At 46.2% G+C, this 20,420-nt stretch overlaps 1 protein-coding gene across 1 annotated transcript in view; it reads left to right on the forward strand.

The window, feature by feature from the left end:
* The window catches only part of LOC119406500 (major facilitator superfamily domain-containing protein 4A), a 353,365-nt gene extending 339,873 nt beyond the window's left edge, over nt 1-13,492 (forward strand). The window contains exons 6-11 of the mRNA XM_037673240.2: nt 700-792; nt 3,562-3,642; nt 5,549-5,696; nt 7,617-7,687; nt 10,101-10,218; nt 11,077-13,492. Of these exons, the coding sequence (XP_037529168.1) occupies nt 700-792; nt 3,562-3,642; nt 5,549-5,696; nt 7,617-7,687; nt 10,101-10,218; nt 11,077-11,318 (753 nt within the window). The 3' untranslated portion in view covers nt 11,319-13,492. The remainder of the gene's footprint in view (nt 1-699; nt 793-3,561; nt 3,643-5,548; nt 5,697-7,616; nt 7,688-10,100; nt 10,219-11,076) is intronic.
* Nucleotides 13,493-20,420: the final 6,928 nt, after the last annotated feature.

Raw genomic sequence — 20,420 nt, forward strand, 5'->3', positions numbered from 1 at the left:
AGAAAGCTAAGTAATCGAAACGGAACGTAAAACTTGTGTCTACTCCTTCGCTATTGAATGGGTTTAACATATGTCATGCAGGGTTCAAGATTACGTCTCAAACAACGTTCTCACGGTAACAAAAGGACGTTCAAAATACATGGCACATAACCTACTCACAGTAACACCATAATTTACGACGTACGTGGCACGTACAATATACCATCAAAATAGCACGTGACACTGCTGTAGAAAGTCTCAGAAGTAGAATATTAATGTAAGCTGATAAGAAGGTCTCTAGTGCGCGGGGGTTCTAGAATTGGCACAGTCACACCTGCTGAAGGTGACTGTCTCCGAACGCAACCTTGTGTGCTATACGTGGAGGCGACGTCCAGACAGAGAATACTAGTGACTTTATCTTGATATATCAACATGACTTTATGCTCACTTACTAACCTCTGAACCGCTTCGATCTCAAGAACGTTCAACTTCAGAACTGTCAGGCTTGGGATTTCTAGGGATGACTTTGTGCTCCTGGGGATTTGTATGAGCAAGTTCATTTCTTAAGACTCTAGAAACGCTTTGGCACACCTGTAGACTAAGTTTACCTTCGCTTATCAAAGCGAAAACGTGTGTTTACTGTTTGCGCTGCTTAAGCACGACGATAATGACGCCTAAATGCTTTGGCTGTCACTCTTTCCCGCATCTTCCTTCTTACAGGCTGCATATGGCGGCTACATCTACTCCTACGCCGTGAAGGGAGCTGCTCGTCTTCCAAGAGCCGACGCTGCCTACCTCAACGCCCTCTTCTGGGTCAGTACGCATTTTGAAAGTATCTAGCTTCGAAAGTATCTAGCGTCGTACGAGAGTTCGTGGTGCCTGGCGTATGCATCACTATGGAAACTTTTATAGCTTAAAGAGTATACTTTTGGCTCTTGGGTAACACCTTAACAATAAGACGATAAAGCAGCTTATTACACGTGACAGTGAGCTGAAACTATGTATATAATGAGATTGAAAGCTCGTTTTGTAGGTATTAGCTCGATATTTAGAGTGTAGCGAAGCGTTGGAACTCTGTAATGGGTCGTCCTCTCGAGCACCTTCTAGTGGGTCGTCCTCTTCGGCTCTTCTCTCAGAGCACGCCCCTTGTGCCGAGAATCCGCGCCCCGTCTTGACTGTCGCCGTTGTGCATCCTCGCCTAGTGCCGTCAATAAACGGCTTTACAATTTGGTGGAGAGTGCTGCGCCGTCAAAGCAGCTTCGGTCCCCGTTCGATGCCCATGGCGCTTCGATCCCGCACGGTGCCATCTACCATGCCTCAAGATGCCGCCCAGCGAGTGCCTCCTTCCTGCTCCACCGATTCATGCTGCGCCACGGCCGACCCCAGGAGCTGCTCAGTGATAGAGGCCGTGTCTTCTTGTCGGAAGTCTTCGAAGCCATTCTCAAAGAGTGCAACGTTGTTCACCGCAAAACTACTGCTTGCCACCCGCAGACGAATGGCCTCACCGAAAGCTTTAACCGCATGATCGGCGACATGCTCCCGATGTTCGTTGCCGCTGATTACACAAATTGGGATGCCATTCTGCCCTTCGTCACGTACGCCTACAATACCACCCCTCAGAGCACTGCCGGTTTCTCACCCTTTTTCTTATTGTACGGCCGGCACCCGTCGCACACAATCGACACAATCCTTCCATTCAAGCCGGATCGATCTGAGTGTGCACATATTTTTGCGACAGCCAGATTGCTGAGGAGTGTCATGAGCTTGCCAAGACCTTTACTACGCATGACCTAGAGCGGCAGAAGATCATTCGCGCTGACACCACCACCACCACTTCTGCGTCCTCCCTGGAGAGCTCGTATGGCTCTCGGTCCCTACCACTGCAACTGGCCTCTCTTCCAAACTACTGCCAAATACGAAGGCCCCTACCGTGACGTCGAACGCACACCCCCCGTCAAGTACCTGATCGAACCCATTGAATCATTGTCATGAGTAAAGGGGCACGGGGCGCGCGCCGGACAGCGCAAGGCGTCGATGGTGTGCGGGGAATGGAAAAATACCCGATGGTGTGCGCCCCCGCCACGTCGACGCAAGCCATTGGCCGGAGGAAGGCGCGTGCCACGCGACCCGAACTGAGGTGCGGAACCCCAGAAGATCAAGCAGTCATTGTTCGGTGGGGTCGTCGAGGAGCAAGGTGTGGCAAGTGAGCGTCGCACCCGCGACGAGAGAAGTAGGGCCTCGTTCTGGGGGCAGCGGCACGAGAGGCTCGGGAGGGTAGCCGTCGACCTTGGCGTCACCCAAGTGAGGCTCCCCGAGCTTGCAGCAGCCTCATTCAGCAGTTCGCAGGGCACCTACGGCACTGCCACAGCTCGACGAGACGGCAACCCGCCGACAATCACCTGGAGAGCCACGTCGGCAGTTTGACCCAGTGGCACCAAGAGGATAGGCCGAGGGTTAGGCCTAACCGGACGAGACGACGTTCTCGAAGGAAGACCGACGGGTCAGCGACGAGGACGACTAGCGAGGCGGCAGCTTCGACGACGGCGACTCCCAGACGTCGAGGAGTAGCATCGACGGGACTCAGCGTCGACTTGGGCGCGGAAGCGAGGCGACGGACTCACGCGAAGTAAGAACGTTCTATTTGCGTAGCTGCGTAGCTAGACCGAGACGCCATAGTGGCCAGACTTTAGGGCCAGTAGAGCCGAACTTAGTTAGTGTGGTTGCTGTATTCTTTTGTAACGCTTGGCGTTTTTGAATATGTTGCTTCTGTTTGTAAACTTGTAGTGTGTTAACTTCTTGTTTGCCGTGTTGTTATATAAAGTGTGTTTGCCGTGACGCCACGGTCTCCCGCCTCGCTCTCTCTCCCAACCCCATCACACATTGCAAGCTCTCCCGAGGTTCGTGACAATCATCTTCGGACATGCACTGTCGAAGGCGCGACATTGCCACCGTGAAGCGCCTGAAGCCCTGCCTTGACCCGCTCATAGTGACAAGCTGTTAAGTCGCCACGCGGCTTCCTTTTCGTACCCGGGGTAACTGTAGCGAAGCGTTCGAACTCTTTAATGGGTCGTCCTCTCGAGCACCTTCTAGTGGGTCGTCCTCTTCGGCTCTTCTCTCAGAGCACGTCCCTTGTGTCGAGAGTCCGCTCCCCGTCTTTACTGTTGCCGTTGTGCATCGTCGCCTAGTGCCGTCAATAAACGCCTGTACAAGAGAAACACACACAAAAAACAAAAAATAAATAATGAGTATGCACTCAAAAAGAAGCCTTTCGACGAAACGCCTGTACTGTAAAAAAACGCACACACTATTTCTACGTTTTTTATCAGTCCTTGCTTGCCTCACATATAACACTATCTTAACATATACGTTAACATATGCGTTAACACTCTTTTGGTAATCATTAAGCTCTCTTTGGAAAGTTGTAGAAGGCACGAAAAATTTAGCTTACGGGGCCTGAGATTTGAAGTAGGGTATGTGATGCACGTAACGGTTGACCACAGCTGCTCTGAGGACATTTATCGTATTAGAGTTAGATCATGTATGGTATCTTTATTTTCCAATGTCATTTCCTGTTCTTCGCAGGGCATGTTTGCCATGGGTCGGCTCATATCCATCGCCCTGGCCACCAAGCTAGCCCCGGCTCTCATGCTTCTGTGCAACGTGGTGAGCTTGGATTGCCTTCATACCACCGTTCGCGCAGCACTATGTCATCGCGCATGTGTTAGTGTTAACATTAAGCGAACATGGCACCATGCACTCCAAACCCTACCTACACAAAATGTAAAAGAGTCGTGTTCAACGATGCGTGTACTACTGTACTTAAGGCATTCAAGCTTGACAGCCACTTCCACGAAAACTTCACACTGTAATAGTGGCGATACACCAAAAACGCATTCTTTACTATGAGCAGCAGTTATGCGCTATAAAATTGCAGTTCGTCACGCTTAGTCACTCATAGTCACGCCTAATGGATGGCACCGGGTAACTTGAAGTGTCAGGCAACGTGTGGCCGAAGCAACGATTATAATATTCCAAATGCGTGTATCTAAGCACGAGAGTTCTTACCTGGGCTAGGTGGTTTGTGCACGTTATGGCACCTTCCGCGCATACTATTGCGCCGCGCTGGTATAGTGGTTACTGTGCTCGGCGGCTGACCGAAGGTCGTGGGTTCGATCTCGGCCGAGGCGATCGCGTTTCGATGGAGGTGAAATGCTAGAGGCCTGTGGGCTGTGATATGTCAGCGCACGCTAAAGAATACCAAATGGTGGAAATTTCCGTAGTCTCCCCCCCGCTACGAAGCGTCTCGTAATCATATCGTGGTTTTAGGACGCAACACCCCAGATGCTATTATTATCAGCACATACCATTGCGAGAAGGACGGCAGCGCTGCGCGCTGGTCCGAGGCTGTGTTTCTCCGACCCAGAAAAAACGTTCTGTCGTATGTTAAGGTAACGTCACCAAGGTGGTTGAAAGTAATATGAAGTCTCCCAGGACGACGCGCCATGTAATCATAATGCGATTTTAAAATGTGAAACCCAATAATTAATATTTTAGTGATTATCGTTTAGTGAATTAGGACAACTACATGACACAAAATCGTTTACCAGGTATTGCGGTCGTACAAAGCGTTAGAAGATGTCGCTACCGGCTTAGGTAACACCGTCCACGGGTCCAGTACACCGGTAATCCGCAGTGGGCCAAAAGGTTACAGACCAGCGGAAGAGTTTTGGAACAGAGCACGTGACATGAAGTACGTGAAACAAACGCAATTAGCCTAAACTTCGCGGACGCAAATACGTAAAGCAAGTGCAATCGGTCGAGACATTGTTCGAAGCTTAGCATCAAACTTGCATAAGCCACGATAACCTAAACGTATCTTTCGTCCAGCTGATACACCGGCACTATCTTGTGCACCAAAGAGGAATGACAGAAGAGCTCATGAAGTTGGGCGTACTGGGCACTCACGAGGTACCATTGTGCCGATAGCAGCACCCAGGCTTCGCTTCAATATATGAAACGGGGACATTTACAGAACATGCTTAAGCAAGGCAACTTTGCTTTCTCGTTTATTTCTAGTTCTAGTAAACGTTTAGTTAATGATGGTGCGAACAGGGCTCGTTTAATGTTGCATGCAAAACGGAGACTCTTTTAGATTGAGGGCAAGACTCTTCCAGCGCGATTTTCACGGCAAAGATCTTCAGGTGGCACTAGAGTTCCCCCAGGGTTTGAGAGCACACTGAATGGTTGTTACAAAGATCCCACGAGAGACATCCAAGTGTTCAGCAGAGCTCTGTTCTCGTAATTCACCCCCGATTCCTCCGCCATCCAATTCGTTCTGAGAAAATTTCTCAGAGGAACGATAAAAACTTGAGTCGCAGATAAGTGCTGTTCGATGAAGGTGCGGTCGAAGACTGCACTACGTGAGCGCTATGTGAGCCGAGCGTCGAAGCGTACCATTCTAGGAACATTAATACGGGAAGTTGTGCTTTAACTGATGATATCTTTGGTGACTGATGTAGCATGTTCCCTTCCTCCTCTCCCCCTCCCGATTCTTGATCTTTGTGCGTAGTGCGGCTGTACGCTGGGCGTCACCCTGATGCTATGCGTTCCCTGGAGCAAAGCCGTGCTCATCATGGGCACCATGATGATGGGCATCTTCATGAGCAGCGTCTTCCCAACCGCGCTGTCGCTCGCCGAACAGTGCATCTACGTGTCACGTGAGTCATCTGTCATTGCCAAATTTGGCTCCTTACTTTGATAGCTGGCATCGCCTTCGTGTAACTGTTGCATGCACGTCGCATCGGAATAGCTTTTACTTCACTTTAGCATAGTAGAAATCAGCGCAAAAAACCGAGACGAGCAAAGGACCACACGTACACAACGCTGTGTGCGTGCGGTCCTTTCCTCGTCTCCGTTTTTCGCACTGATTTCTACGATGATGCAATACCAACTCACTCAGGAAGCCACTCTGCTTACTTTATGTTATTGCTTTGTTTTCTAAAGGTTTCTGCGGTTTCCGTTCGTGCGGAGCATGTAAGTGTCCATGTCCAATATTGGTTTTATTAGAAACTTCACAACAGTAACAGAAATACATCGGTTGCACGGCTGGAAAGGTGGCTTTTAGAAGGGCACTGCCTACTTAGAAAATGTGACAAAAACATGACGAAAGAAGCGGCAAACTTTCGGCCATAGCAAGACATGGGTCCCTTATGTTAAAGCCTTTCTCTTGGCTGTGGTGTGCCGCGTTTTCAAGTCAACATTAGTGATTCATAAAATCCACTATGACAGTAAGCGATATTCTATGTCTATGGTATGTGTAAATTTGCTGTGTCTTGTACCATTACTTAGTGCTTATTTATTACTGACACCCCCCCCCCCCCTCACACAATGTTCCAGGTATTGGAACCCGTGAACTGTCTGCATAAATGAATATTCTAAGCGCACGACATAGATTCTACTGACACTTAGGCAGTTAAAGAGCGCACCGAAGATACCATATTTCGCACAGTTGAGACAATATGGAGCTTCAGCGATGAAGCTGATTAGCCTAGCAGTCTTCTGTAGTGTACCTTTTAGTAAAATTAACACAATGCAAGCAAGCACTTGAAGTGAGAAATATCTCGCGCCCATGTCAGATGCTCAAGGGTACGCATTTCTTCACTGAACCACCTTTTACTTATCTGAAAAAGCGCGAGCGTCACGAAGCGATCCTGTTTCGAAGACGCTGTTTATATTACCCAAATAGCATGGCCTCCGGTTCAATGCCTGTATTTCACTCTTTATGTGCCGTATTCTTTCAATGACATATCAGTGAACAATCGCTGTGACTGAGTCATGACACAAAGATGTGAAGCTCATTATCGATGTGCACACGCCATAGAGGTTGAGGACTATGGATTCTTGGTAGCGCACCATGGTTGAGGACTAAGGATATCGTCTAATGGTGCTGCTAGATGGTGTAGCCTGGCCAGATGAAAGCGTGAAAGAGAGAAGCCTGGCTTAGGTACACGGACGTGGCTTAATATGGTGTTGCCGATACGGTGTCCTTGCAGTGCTAAATGCATATGATCCAAAGCAGATCGCATTCAGTTTATAACTTTTTGGAGGAGTTGGTGTTTGCTAAACACATTGTATTAGCGCAAAGAAGAAAAAAATTAGGAGAACAGGAAAGAGAGAGGCACTACTCGCATTGTAGCGCATGTCTTCCTTTTCTTTCCTTTGTCTGTTTCCTTGTTTTTTTCTTTCTTTGCGCTACTACAATATGTCCCGATCGTGTTCGTGTCGACAGAGATCCTGGAATAGTTTCCTTCCTAACTGCTGAGTATAAAATAGTGGTTCAAGGAACAGCAGACTTCCCGAGCCGCTTGCTACAACAGTACAACATTGTTTTCAAACGCTTTAATAATATAATAGCGCTGTTGGTATTTCTGCGCTGTATTAGACTACAGAACACGCATTTCATGTACATTCTAGCTGTAATCTATCTCGTCCGGCAACAGCGGAATCGACACGAATTCAGCCAGCCCAGATAGAGGTTTTGCTTCAAAGTTATGGTGTTTGCATGACTCTCACTATGACCAATTATTTTCTTCTTACTTTCTTAGAAGTGTTTTTCTTATCTTTCTATACATTTACAGCTCGTATAACAAGCACGCTAGTCTTCGGCGCAGCGCTGGGCGAGATGTCGATGCCTGTCATCTTGGGACACGTGAGTCGTCGTTTCGGCTTCATGCTCTATGCACAACATAGGGGCAGAGAAGACAAAAAGATAGCCCCTAGACTGTGTAACTGTGTCCTGCGTGTCTAACGAAAACCAATGGGTAATCAAGCGGAGTCAGCCAAATATTTACGAAAGCAGAACCTACAAAAATGTGGTTATGTCTACTCATATAGCCTCGACATTTTCGAGTTTCAATTTGTAGGTGCTTTGAATGACTTACACAAAAAAGCCACTGGTTTAACAGCACCCTGATCCAACAGAGCAGTGAGATTCATAATTCCTATGCATGCAGCTTTCTATTAAAATTATGAATAGGAAAGGTTGGTGCTTTTATGGTGGCACCGGCTACTGCTTCTCACTGAGCAAACTAAATATGCTACGCTAAAAAATAAAAAAAACGACACGAAATATGTCATACAGTAGAACGCAAGGTGTGGAAACACCATACAATCCAAGAGCGCATGAGCAACAAATATTCGAGCACGGGTTCAGCTTAGTCAAATAAGTTTACCTGTACATGTACAAAGTCAGATATTCTGTATGGCTTTACGTGCAAAGGAAAACACACGAGACAAATAATTACACATGACACGAAACACGCGATCACAATTTTACACAATTCTGAACACGTATACCAATATTAACGCTATGCATTTTGCTTTCAGCATAAGATGTACCTTAATAATTCCATAAAGTATTTGTTTCTTCGAGAAACGTCTTCAAGGGGACGAACGCTCTTTTCTGATGGCCCGTTGTTGCCCATGGACGAAGTATTTTCTTTTCAGTGACCGGTCTCCTATCTAAAATTAACAGATTTGCTCGTAATACAATTCATGCTGAATCATATTTTGCGCACTCGAGAATTAGATGGTGCCTATCTTCGTTTGGGTAGCCACAAGAACACTGAGGACAAGACGCATGCTTTATCCCGTATAGCAAGTGTCGCATAAATTGTGGACAAGTGTCATAGCCCAGTGTTTACGACACTTGTCCCATGCATGTAATGTTTCGTGGGCTTTCGCGCTCAACTGGTATCTGTGATTTATGAAGGATGAAATTTCTTTGAAATGAAATAGAGCCTTGCTATTCATTCACAGCAAAGGGAATGCGTCTTTGAAGGCTAAAATTCGTTAAGGACTACGAAATAAATTATTGCCTTTGCGCTCCGATTTCTTTAACTCCACATAAGACATTCCTTAGAAACATATAGTGTCTGTTTTACGAATATTTCATGTAATAGTTAAAAATGGTGACAACCATGTGGCGATGAGTGGTACGGTGTTTTGTTACTAATGAACAAGTATACGTTACCTTTTGAGTAAATGAGTTTAGGGATCTCATTGTAGTTGGAAAATTGAAGTAGGACCTTCGCAAAAGCTATGTCTGCTTTTGAGTCCACAAAAGTGCGAGCACCTGCAGAAATGCGTCAAGCCGAACGCACCACGCGAAACCACGATCCGGGCGTCAAACTGCGCGTGGCCACGCCTGTGGAGGCGACGTTGCTGATGACGTCATCTGTCATTGGGCTGTCAGAGACAGTGGTTGGTTAAGAAAGACGCTAATTTCTGCAATAACAAAGCACGGCGCAGTTACGTGTGGTGATGAGAGTCAAACAGGCACGAGAAGTGGAATGAGAGGCCACATTTCAATATTTGTACGCCGACCGCATTGCTAGTCAAGTGGTACTGCGATTGTCTTCAGTGTAGGAGGTACCATGGGTTCGATTTCCAGTGCCGACTGTTTTCCGAATGGAGAAAGATGTACTCTGACACTACTTCTGATGGCGTGGGTACCTCTCTCGACGCGGCGGCCTCTTCTTTTGCGTTTTCTCCCATCAGTTCCTCTCTTCTATCTTCATATGTCACCCTCTTCTACCTCACGTTTCCTTTTGCAGTGAGCCTTCTGAAGTTATTAGGTTAAATTTTAATTACCATATATGTTTTGATGTGAGGGACTAATCACCGTATGATCTATGTCGCGACATAACCGTCACCGCCGACAATATTTCTTCTGTGCAACCTTACTTTTAATTCAATATGGCTATTTGTAAATAATAACAACAGCCTTTTTAGGAACATGCTGTACATGTCGTAGCTGAAGCTAGCACCGTAACAATGCACACGGCACAATATGTAAAGGCAGTATTCATTCTGAGAACAATACTCCATTACTACTCTTAACGTGTTTTCGCGTGACTGTTAGACCGTAAGTGTCGTAACTTCGGGTCTTCTTAAAGAGAGAATTAGATAATATGAAGAGAAACAAAAGAAAATTAGCTCGTACTGTGTTCATGAGACTTATGCAGTCCTTGGCCACAAGTAAAACTGCGTTCACTAATTCACTACTTGATTACTTAATTAGAAAATAAGTTTTTTATTTATTCATTCATTTTATGTTGCAGGAGTTTCACCGCGTAGGACCAACAGCGTTTCCAGTCACCTGCATGGTCCTATGCGTGCTTTCTTGCGTCGTCTACATAGGACTCTGGGCTGTCGGCCATCAGCTCACTGGAGGACGAGGTGCGTGAGAACCAATACCTGTTTCATGTATACATTTCCGCAAGGTGCACCATTTGCTAGAAGCGCAGTACATGGCTAAAGGATCACACTATCAGAGGGAGTGCCATGCGTTGCTCGAAAGTTTATAACGACGAGTTTGCCGCTGCTGGAACGCGTCCCACATAAGAAACACTCGAGGCCGAAGCGCAGCACCGATCGGGTTCTTGAATTTGCGTACGATTTATCCATTGTATCTGTCATAGTAAGAGTGTTCGGAGTCACAGCTGGGTAGATCAATAACCTGTCACACTGAAAGGTGGCAATTTTCTACACCTTTAGATTAGCTTGCTCAGTGCAGTGCTTTACTACCACAAAGGATTTCCCAGTATAGAAATCTCGAAAAAAACGGACTTACCCTACTCGTCTGCCGCAGTTAGCAAGTCGTACATTGTAATCTCCAGTGGACATGAGCACTACAAATCCAGTAAAAATGGCGTCTTTTTCACATCCTGCTTTATTTCTGACATTTAGTTCATCCCGCGCAACCACGCCTTCATTCCGCATAGTTTTATTCCGTATAGTTGCAACCGAAGGAACAGTCCCCATAGCTACACAGTTGCAAGTGTCCATTTGCAAAGTGACGTTTTCTACATTATTGTTCTATACATACTTTGTAGAAAAGTGGTTTGAAAATGCCAATGTCTACATTCCTAAACATGCATGCCTAGTGTATCAGGAAGGAAACCGGGAAAGATTATGCTTCCGGTCCTTCATTAGACGTCTTATACTGCATCGGTGTCATTCATGGCTACTCATCTATTTTCCGCTGGACGTCATCAGCGCGTTCAATGATTCACCCCTTTGTTGCCCGCAACGCAGGCCTCATCACCGCCTGGCTCTTCGGAGCCAAGCCCGAGTGCGGCGAGGATTCCGGCCTGATGACGCAGCACGTGCGCTACTACTCGCGCATGCGCAGCGACCTGTCCGACAACAGCGTCGACGAGCACGAGAGCACTCTCACTTCCGGTCCAGAGCTGCCGGCGACGCAGCAAGCGCCGCCCGCCGCCGTCATGTCTCCCGTCGCCTCCTCTGGCGGCTCGCTCAACCCATTCCAGCAGTAGTAACGGCGACCTCTTTATTGCCCCTACTTAACCAAAGCCATCAATCAAACCGGTGGCACTCACTCGGACCGCGCGGTCTGTCGGCGATGAACTCGACGTCTCCGAGAAAGGAGCTGCAATTTCTTCCCCACAAAACAGATTTAACCATTCCTTGTTGTCGTACTAGACGTGTAGATAAGAGGGTGCCATGCGACTTAGTAGCACCGTATAAATTAAGAGTGAGCGTGCTGCGTACATGCTGTCGACTGGAAATATTTCCTTTCTGGGTAGCGCTGTTTTTTTAGCAACGCAGTTTTTTTGAGGCAGCAGGGCATGGCTAAACACCTTGCAAGCGCATTGCCTAGTCTTTATTAATAAATTGAGTGTGCCAGGTGCAAAAATCACTCGAATAGAGCACACTAGAGCGACGGGAAGGCTTTTGCGAGAACATTCCTGGTCACGTCTTCCCATGAGACCGTCAAACAAGCATCGTTAGAGTGTTGTCGCACTGTGCGACAGTGTCCCGCTAACCTCATGGTATGGTAGAGATGTCAGAATTGAAATGTTCGAAGATGACATTACAAGATGTCGGCAGCAAGGCAGACATCTTGTCTTTCCCACGTTCTGGTGGGTGTCTCTAACTTGGTACGCCTACGCGTCGCTGAAACATAATTCTCTCGGTGCTGGGGAAGTGGATGCAAACGACTGTGTTGGTGCTGACTGCCAATATTATGTCATTTTTTTGTTTAACAACAGCCCGCAGGATATCGATGACGATGATCGAACTGTCCGTGCTAAGCTGCTGCTGACACGTAGAGGCATTGTTTTCATGCAAGGATTTGTGGTCCCTCGATTATTCAACTACTCCTTGGAAGCATTCCGCCAAGGATTGTCATTTCCATTGCGTGTTAGTCCAACCCAGCGTTTCGCGGTGTCGCAGCCGCCAGTGGCGCAGTGGTCGCGGTAGTGTCATCGCAATCAGGGTGCGAGTTATGCGCACATCTTATTACAAAGCTCTGATCGAACGCGTTTGTTAATTCTCTACCGTATCCTTTACCGCCCGTAGACCTTATGCGAGAGTAAGCTGCATGCGTTAGGCTATTAGAGCGGTACATGCACTGGCGTAAGGTAAATGAAATGACGCTGACCCTCAAGCTGTAGCGATGTGCTGCCCACTGACGCTAAGGCTGACAAACGAAGGCTCTGAGGTGGTGCTAAAGCACGGAACCTCGTTGCCGAAGTATACCTTATTTCCATTGCAGTGACGTCAGAGATGCGATCGCTCAACCAGCGTCACCAAGCACAGGCATTATGCAATCTTCCTCATGTATGCCCGTCTCTCACACTGGCGCCTGCGTAGGAAGGCTGCAAGGCGAGAGTCGAGATGTGAACGTTTTCCTACAAGTTTTTATGTACCCTTTTATACCTGCAGTTGCTTCACTAAATTCCGTGTACTTCGTTATTAGCTTAGTGCTATCAATAACTTGATTTCGCTCTAAGCACAATGAAGCGAATACGATTTCTTCTTGCGGCGGTCGAATTTCGATGAAGGCAAGATGCAAGAACGTCCGTGTACTTTGTTTCAGCTGTGCCGACGTAATGGATACACACTTTCCCAACTAGGGTTAACCTCATAAGGAAATCGTCGTTTCGGCGCGTAGAGCTACACAATTTTTAATATTTACTTGATCCCCGCTTGACTTACAGGTATTGCCGGGCCGCGAGAAGTAGCTGCAGATTTAGTACATCATTCAGGAGCTCACTTGCAGAAACGTCGTCAGTTTCGTAGATCGCTGTAATTTTTTCATTCTTGTTTCGGGCGAATGAGACGCGTCGTGTTTCGTGCCGTAGTGAAAAATGTTTGCGGTCCAGGATGGATCACTATTTCCCTAGTGAAAAGAAAAAAAGAAATGAAGCAGTAGTGTGGCGGTGTACTTGAAATTCAGCTGCAAAGTTGTTTTCTTCCATCCATGCTTTACCACAATGTTCACGATGCCGAACTATCATAGCTTTTTGACACCTATGGTGAGCATCAGGTGATATTTGACGGTCATACTGTTTTAATGAGGGTGCATTGTCTTTGCCGCTTATGATAAGGAAGATCGTTATTTTAGAGAATCTTGGCCTGTGTTGACTGAAAGGCATGAGACAGGCCTAGTTTTTCGCTCTTTAAACACGATATCTGCGGAAGAAGCCAACTTCCCTATCGAAAAATCTCATTTGACACGTATGACGCATATCCAATAATCTCGTATGATCATACGAGAACACACATGATTCATATGTGTTCATACGAGATTATTGGACACGAGGCATATGTGTCATATGAGAATTTTCGATAGGGAATTTCTTCAATCGTCATTTCACTATTCTGCACTTCTCAATGTAGTGGTGATATTTATCAAATTGTGCCCACTGTAAAAATCGTCTGCATTTGGAGTGACAGTGAACGACCTCTAGTAAAACTTGTTGGGCTAGTTTGTACATGCTTACTGAAATACAAAATGGACGCGTACCATCGAGGAAGAATTTTAAGGTAGAACAGAAAAGGGCGACAGTGTTCTTCCTCGATGGTACGCGTCTTTTTTTGTATTGCAGTAAGAATGACCCCTACCCTGCCAAGGCTGGATGAACAAATATTGACTGGGTAACGCCTCTGGGGACGCCCCTGGATCGTCAGCATGGGGATATTCGGAAGTTGCGAGAACATTATCGAATACAATCATGCAACTGCCTTTTGCGTAAGCGAATGTTAAAACACTATAATCAACAATGCTGACCGTTGGCACTGCCGCCAACAATTCGTCAGCTGTGTATGACAGACTAGGAGGCCGGTTAACACACCTGTCCCTTCTGGTCATATGTGGCACCTTGAAGGACACTAGAGCCACTTCCTACACACCGGAAGCGATTTCGTCTCGCTACTACGTGTCTCTGACCTAGCCTACTGGCTGAAATCTCCGCCTACGCTGCCTCAGTGTCTTCAAGCGCCAGCTTAGTTTTGGCAAAGCCATTTTACAAATTTACAATAAGTTTTGCGCGTTTGAAGTAAACCGCTGCAGCATTTAGTTCAGCGTTACGCAGAGGTGGCATGTACAAATTATACCTTGCGTGTGCTATGAACATTCGAACAGTTTGTCGCTCTTATGTATCGATCTTATATATTGTGCTTTGATTTACACACTGTATTGGGTCCTTCGTTTGCCATCAACGAATGTTTTCTGCAGCTGCATTCTTTGCCACGTACAAAAAAATGCTTGTTGTTTTCTTGCTTAGCTTGTGTAATCACTGAAAACTTAAAATCACTGAACACAGTAAAAATTTGGGTATGTTTGTGCACCACCTTCGTAACGAGTAGCGCAAGGGAAAACGCGGATACCTTAGCGCTCTACGGCGCCAGTTGTCATATTACATGAAAGCGCACCATCTAATATGTTACGCGAAATTGTGTCCGCTGTACGAAACAGTTGTTATACCTTGCTTGTTACTTGCGTCCTCTTAAGCCCGTTTGTTCTTATTGATGACAAAGTTGCATGTACACGTGTTAATGCAATCAGCCCTCAGGCGTGGTTAGATATGCAGCGTTTAACGCCGTGAAATATAGTACACAGCAAGCATATTGCGTTGCCTGCGTGAATAACCATGTGTTAACGAAAAGAAAAGTAAGAGCTGCCCAATATTCCTGTGCAAAATTGTGTGACAGTATATCACTTGTAACGTGCTGGGGGGGGGGGGGGGGGAGGTTATAGGGCAGTGCGCAGTGACATCCTGTCGACCATCTGTAATCATCAACGATTATTCTTGTCTGTTTGTATCGATTGAGAATCGTTCTTACAGTTCCATTCCAGAGGGGCAGATCGCACCATTGGTATCCCGGGTGTGAACCCGTATTTTAGGTACATCTAAGTTTAGTGGTACAAAAAAGGTGGAGGTATTTTGAGTTCGCTTATTTGTACTTGACTTTAAAAGAACAAAGTCCGCTTCAGGGTAGCGATGCGGGTATGTTGGTCTGTCATGGTTCTTGGATGGTTCTTTTCGCGCCCACATCCAAGATCCGGTTCAGGGGCACAATCACCTTGCTTTAGTAGAAAACCTTGAAGCGCTCAGAGTATAAGCCCAAGAATTTGCTAGCTGCTTATTGTTACCAATGTGTCCTGTTTAATTTTGACCCGAAACAGTGTTTATGAGCACGTACTCGCGACATCTTTTATCGGCCAATCAACACTATTTTGCTCGTGTATTGACATCATCAAAACCTTGCAACAGCAGCTTGTTTGGCTGGAGCAGTTAGCATGACGTGCTCTGCGCTGGTAGGATGTATGGACGACGTTATCGTCTGAGCCATTATTTGGTAGATGCATGCTAATTATTGCCACTTACCCATCCCGAATTGCTTATCAAGGTGTAATTTCGTGATAGATGGTGTAAGAAGTAACTTATAACGTACTGCCGCTTGATAGCCTTTGGGCAGATTCTAATACATTTTTCACGCTGTTACAAACACGGTGCGAAGTCATACAACAGAAAACTATTTCAGCTACAGGCACGTAGCACTTGAAATTACACTCCCCTTTCTTCATCCCCAGTTCAAGGTAGCCTGCAGGAATAATATGTCTCAGCTGCCTACGCTTCACTTGTCTCTATCACTCTCGCACTTGCGACCTTTGTTCGGGTAACACTGGTTGAGGATAATGTTGCGACGTTAAGTACTGATGTTGCAGTTTAGGATCATGATGCGACGGTGCCACTGAATGCATTGGTGCTGTTGAGTCTCGGCAGGTTGTGCCGCATTAGTGGAACTTCGTGGTCTCGGGGCTCTTTGGCCATCGTTGACCCTTTTGCCGTCAAACACCACGCATCGCCGATTTCGGAATGGAAAAGACACATTCCCTCCTCGCGGCTATTTCGTTACGCTCCGGCACGTACTTTGATTTCGTGCCACCGTTTCTTCTTAGACTGCGCGGAACATGGTGTCATAGCGTCTAGCCTCTATACAGGCGGGTCACGCCATCTCACCTCTGACGAATGAGCCGGCCAATCTCCGAAACAGCGTCGGGATTTAAAATAAATTTAGGTTCGAGTTTTCCTTCTTTTTAATTTCGTCACTTGTTACTTACGATAATCTATTGCAGGCAGAAGCAACCGCGGTTTTCTGCGATGGTGGTACATTTTGCTGTAGATGAAAATAATGCCACGAAAATTGCAGATGAGTTCAGGGTTAAGCATTTGCCACATACAAAGCTAAGAATAATGATACCCGAATTCTATTTTAAAGAAGTTACTTTACAGATCGCACTTTCCCACAACTAGCAACGACATGGGGGTTTCAATCTGCGCTCCATACAATTGTAGGAAAACTGTGGAGAGTTGTAGGAAACATCAGGGCCTACTAAGCCACACAGCTCCGCGCTTCGGTCCTGCGTGTTGCGTGGTCACTATTTGACACCTTCTCAAGACGCTTACGTTGTGCTTTTGCAGGTCTAGGCCGACAGCATTACAGTGACGAAGTCTTCCTTTTTTCGGGAGGAGGTTGAGCAGAAACGAGGAGCCATGGTAGAGTAGAGTATACATTAGAAGCAGTGGGTTATACCCACACTGGGGGATTGGCCAAGAACCGCTTAGTTTTTAATGGCAAATTTGACGCTGAAGTTGAAACTTCGTTTAATTAATACGAAAGAAGTATAGATGGATTAGAATTAAGATTCTAAAAATAATAATATTAATATAGAATAGAATGGAGTTCGCCCACGCTTACTCATCTTCCTTTTTCACGGTTCTCTTTTTTGTTTTAGCTGAAAGGGCAGCTAACAATAACCACTCATCATGTTTCCTGCAAGTGGGCCTGGAGGATGACATATGTGAAAACGCGAAAGGAGCTGGGCGTGTTCAATTTCCCAAGAATGACTGACTGCTTTCAAAATCTTTAGCGCTGTACAGCAATCGGCTTTTTTGTAAATCCACCGTCTATGACACTGTTTATATAGAGACGCGTGCGTTTCAGTAGGTTCTGAAGCCTTCTTTGTTAGTAAAAGAGAATTCGCCGCTTGTATGCATAAGCATTTTGTGCTACAGAAAAGATTTAGATTTATATCTAAGCGACGGAAAGGTGAGAGAGTGATGCTACAACGAATTACAGAAGGGAAACGTGAGTGGAACAGCCTTTTTTGTCCGTGTAGTTGTTTAAGCTCCTATATTTTAATGCTCCAAAGTCGAACGATGTGCTATTACCGCCTATACCAAGAGAAAATGTTTTATGCGAATAGCAAATCTACCTTCATTTTACACAACGGGTACCACCAGTCTTTCAAAAGCTGCCCTGCGTGCCAGGGCAGCTGCTGTCATTGGCTAGGTCTATTGCCTGTATGCCGTTGTCAGCAAAACATAAACAACAACAAAAAAATCGCACGTTTCAAAGCCCACACAGGTCGTACAAACGACTGTGTTATTTTTTATGGCATATGTGAACCGCCATTACTGTTTGTCGGACACCGGTTTGCAATATTCTGTGCGAGCGAGTGGCCAACGTTTTATGTGTGATAGATATGCTTATATGGCCGGATTTTGCTTCTTTATGCATATTTAGCATGGCTTTAGTGTTAGTTTGTGGCCCTTTAAGTTGTAATGCTTCTCTGCCCTGAATCGACCCAAATAATGCATTCGCGCGACTGATGCGTCTGTCGGAAAACGCATTGCCTATTTACATGAAGTTTGTGACGCTGTTATGCTATGCCAAATTGTGTAGAATGCTGTGCGAAGCTTCAATATTTGTATTTGTTTCTGCAGTTTTGTGTTATCCTGTGCTATGATGACTGCTTTTTTCTTACGCTATTCTGTATGAATTACCTCAAGCCACATTATGCATCACGTTTGCGTCAAATGAGCAGCGAGGTTCCGTTTGCAGTCTGACGAAAATAAGGAGGTTACCTTGTAAACCAGTCGCTTCGAGGCAATCGACGCGATCAGATCTTTAGCTTTCCGATGATGCGCTTCATATTCGGCGGTAAGCAAACAACGTTAATACAACAATACGGCCTATCGTTCACTCATGCGATACGCCGCGCCATTGCTTTAGTGGCTTGCTTGAATAACTCGAGATCCTCAGCCCACCACCGTCTTGTAATGGCGACAGGACCCATCTCGACAAATTTAGATTGGTCTCTACGTGAAGGGCGAAGTGTCCCGCATTTTCAGCCTGCAGAATGCGCAGGCATTCATGACGCACATCGGTAACGCTGTTAAGCGTGATTTTAAGTGTGATTACGCTCCCGCTTACACTGTATACCCATGGAACAAAGCGAGGTCATCTTCGTTAAACCCCTTGAGACCTGCTTGCCTAGATGCGCATCACGTATGCGCCTGCGACGAACATGAAACCCAATTTTTCGGAACTATTTCCATTTGCGTAGTGCTTTGATCTACTTGTCTGTGTAATCCGCGTATCATACTCCCAGTTGTACTTGCTATAATAATGAATAGGATTATTCTTGCTCTTGGGTTCGCATCTCGCTATGGTAGGGCTGCTTACAGCTGATCAGTCTTCATGATGAAACAGCATTCTAGTGTTCCAAATGTTTAAATGGAAGATAAGGCTGCTTCTGCGCCCCTTCAAAGGAACTTGTGAACAGGTAAAAAAAAATGAAGACTGATTGACCTACCTTTGAAGTGCGTCTGACGTTGTTCTAAGGCTTTCAAAAAATGTGCCGGCCTACTGTCGCAGTTGCTAGTGAGAGCTCAAGCACGCTGTTCCGAGTCGGTGAAAAATGTTAGTGTAGTGCTGAGTGCTGTTTTCTTGCAGCACTGATTGCCGAAAACAACAACAAAAAAAAAAAGCCATGCAATTTAATGTTAGTCTATAGTAGTCGCATATGCATATTTAAGCGCGTGCTAAAGATATGCCAATGTTCAGCTGTCGCCTTGAAACCAATGTCTTTCATCTTTGCAGCGCCGTTTTTTACATGCTGACTTTTTTGGTGTTGTGCGTGTGTATTCGTAACGTGTCTGTGTAGAAAAAAAGAACGTTCCCTTTTTCCTGTTGTGGATGTTGTCATCGTCGGTGTATGCCTGTTGTCCCCACTTATATGCAGTTGTCACTATAGACCCACGCTTGTTATGCTAAGATGCTAAGCGCACGTTCTCATGCCTTTCAAAAGCGAAGCTCTCCTAGACGGTGTATTTAACCCGCGCGTGACGTTAATGCTCGCATTGAACAAGAAAGGTTCGTTTCTTGTTATCTTCCTGTTCACTTCCAATGCGTGCCAACCACTATAGAGCTGGCTTTACCCACGCCCTGCTGTGAACAGTACTTCGCGTGTATGTAAGTTGTTCTACGGAGCCCACGTTAGATCGCAGTGTGCGAAGTTTCGGTGCTGCGAACGCGACACTGCCCTACAGATAGAAAATATCATGCCTGATGCCCATGTGCAACTCAAGTCTTTGAGGTTCTGAGGAATGCGCCGCAGCACCTCAGTTGATAATGTCATCAATAGGGCAACCTTTACCGCAGGGCATGAAGCGGGAGGATGATAATGTGCTAACACCGCATTGCATGTAATACTACAGAGCTTTACAGCCGGGGCCCCAGGGTGCTTGTGCACGTAAGCGCATGCGCTCCTTTGTATTCAGTGTCGGTGCGGCTGGGAGTAGAAAGGAACGCAAGAGCGTGCGTGCTCTAAAACTCTCTATTATCAAGTTTAGTTTGAATCTGGTTAATGCACCGTAATTCGCGTGCGCAGCGGCTTTAGCTCTGTGAAAAGATTGAGTGGTTAACAGATAAAAAATGCAAACTAATTTTAAAACCCGTTGTAGCAAAGAGAAAGCGCCATGTGTCCGTCACCATTGGGATAGTACTGTATGCTTCACGCACCACTTACGAAATTGCCGCCGCATGGTGGCGCTGCTCTCTGTGATGTTCGAGAGCTAAAGGCGGAGCCTTCTTCGAATCTATGACGATCACTGTCGTATGAACTCGAAATACACATGCAGGTTTTATAACCAACCCCAAATATAATGCGACATTTGCCGATTCCAGAGACGTGAGGTGCGCATGCGTGGAACCTAAAGGTGATGAGCGGCGCGTAAATAAAGTTACAGCCTTTTAACCTAACGTCCGTTCTGCTACGACAG

This window comes from Rhipicephalus sanguineus, chromosome 10 (genome assembly GCF_013339695.2).
Source record: "Rhipicephalus sanguineus isolate Rsan-2018 chromosome 10, BIME_Rsan_1.4, whole genome shotgun sequence".
Taxonomy (NCBI): domain Eukaryota; kingdom Metazoa; phylum Arthropoda; class Arachnida; order Ixodida; family Ixodidae; genus Rhipicephalus; species Rhipicephalus sanguineus.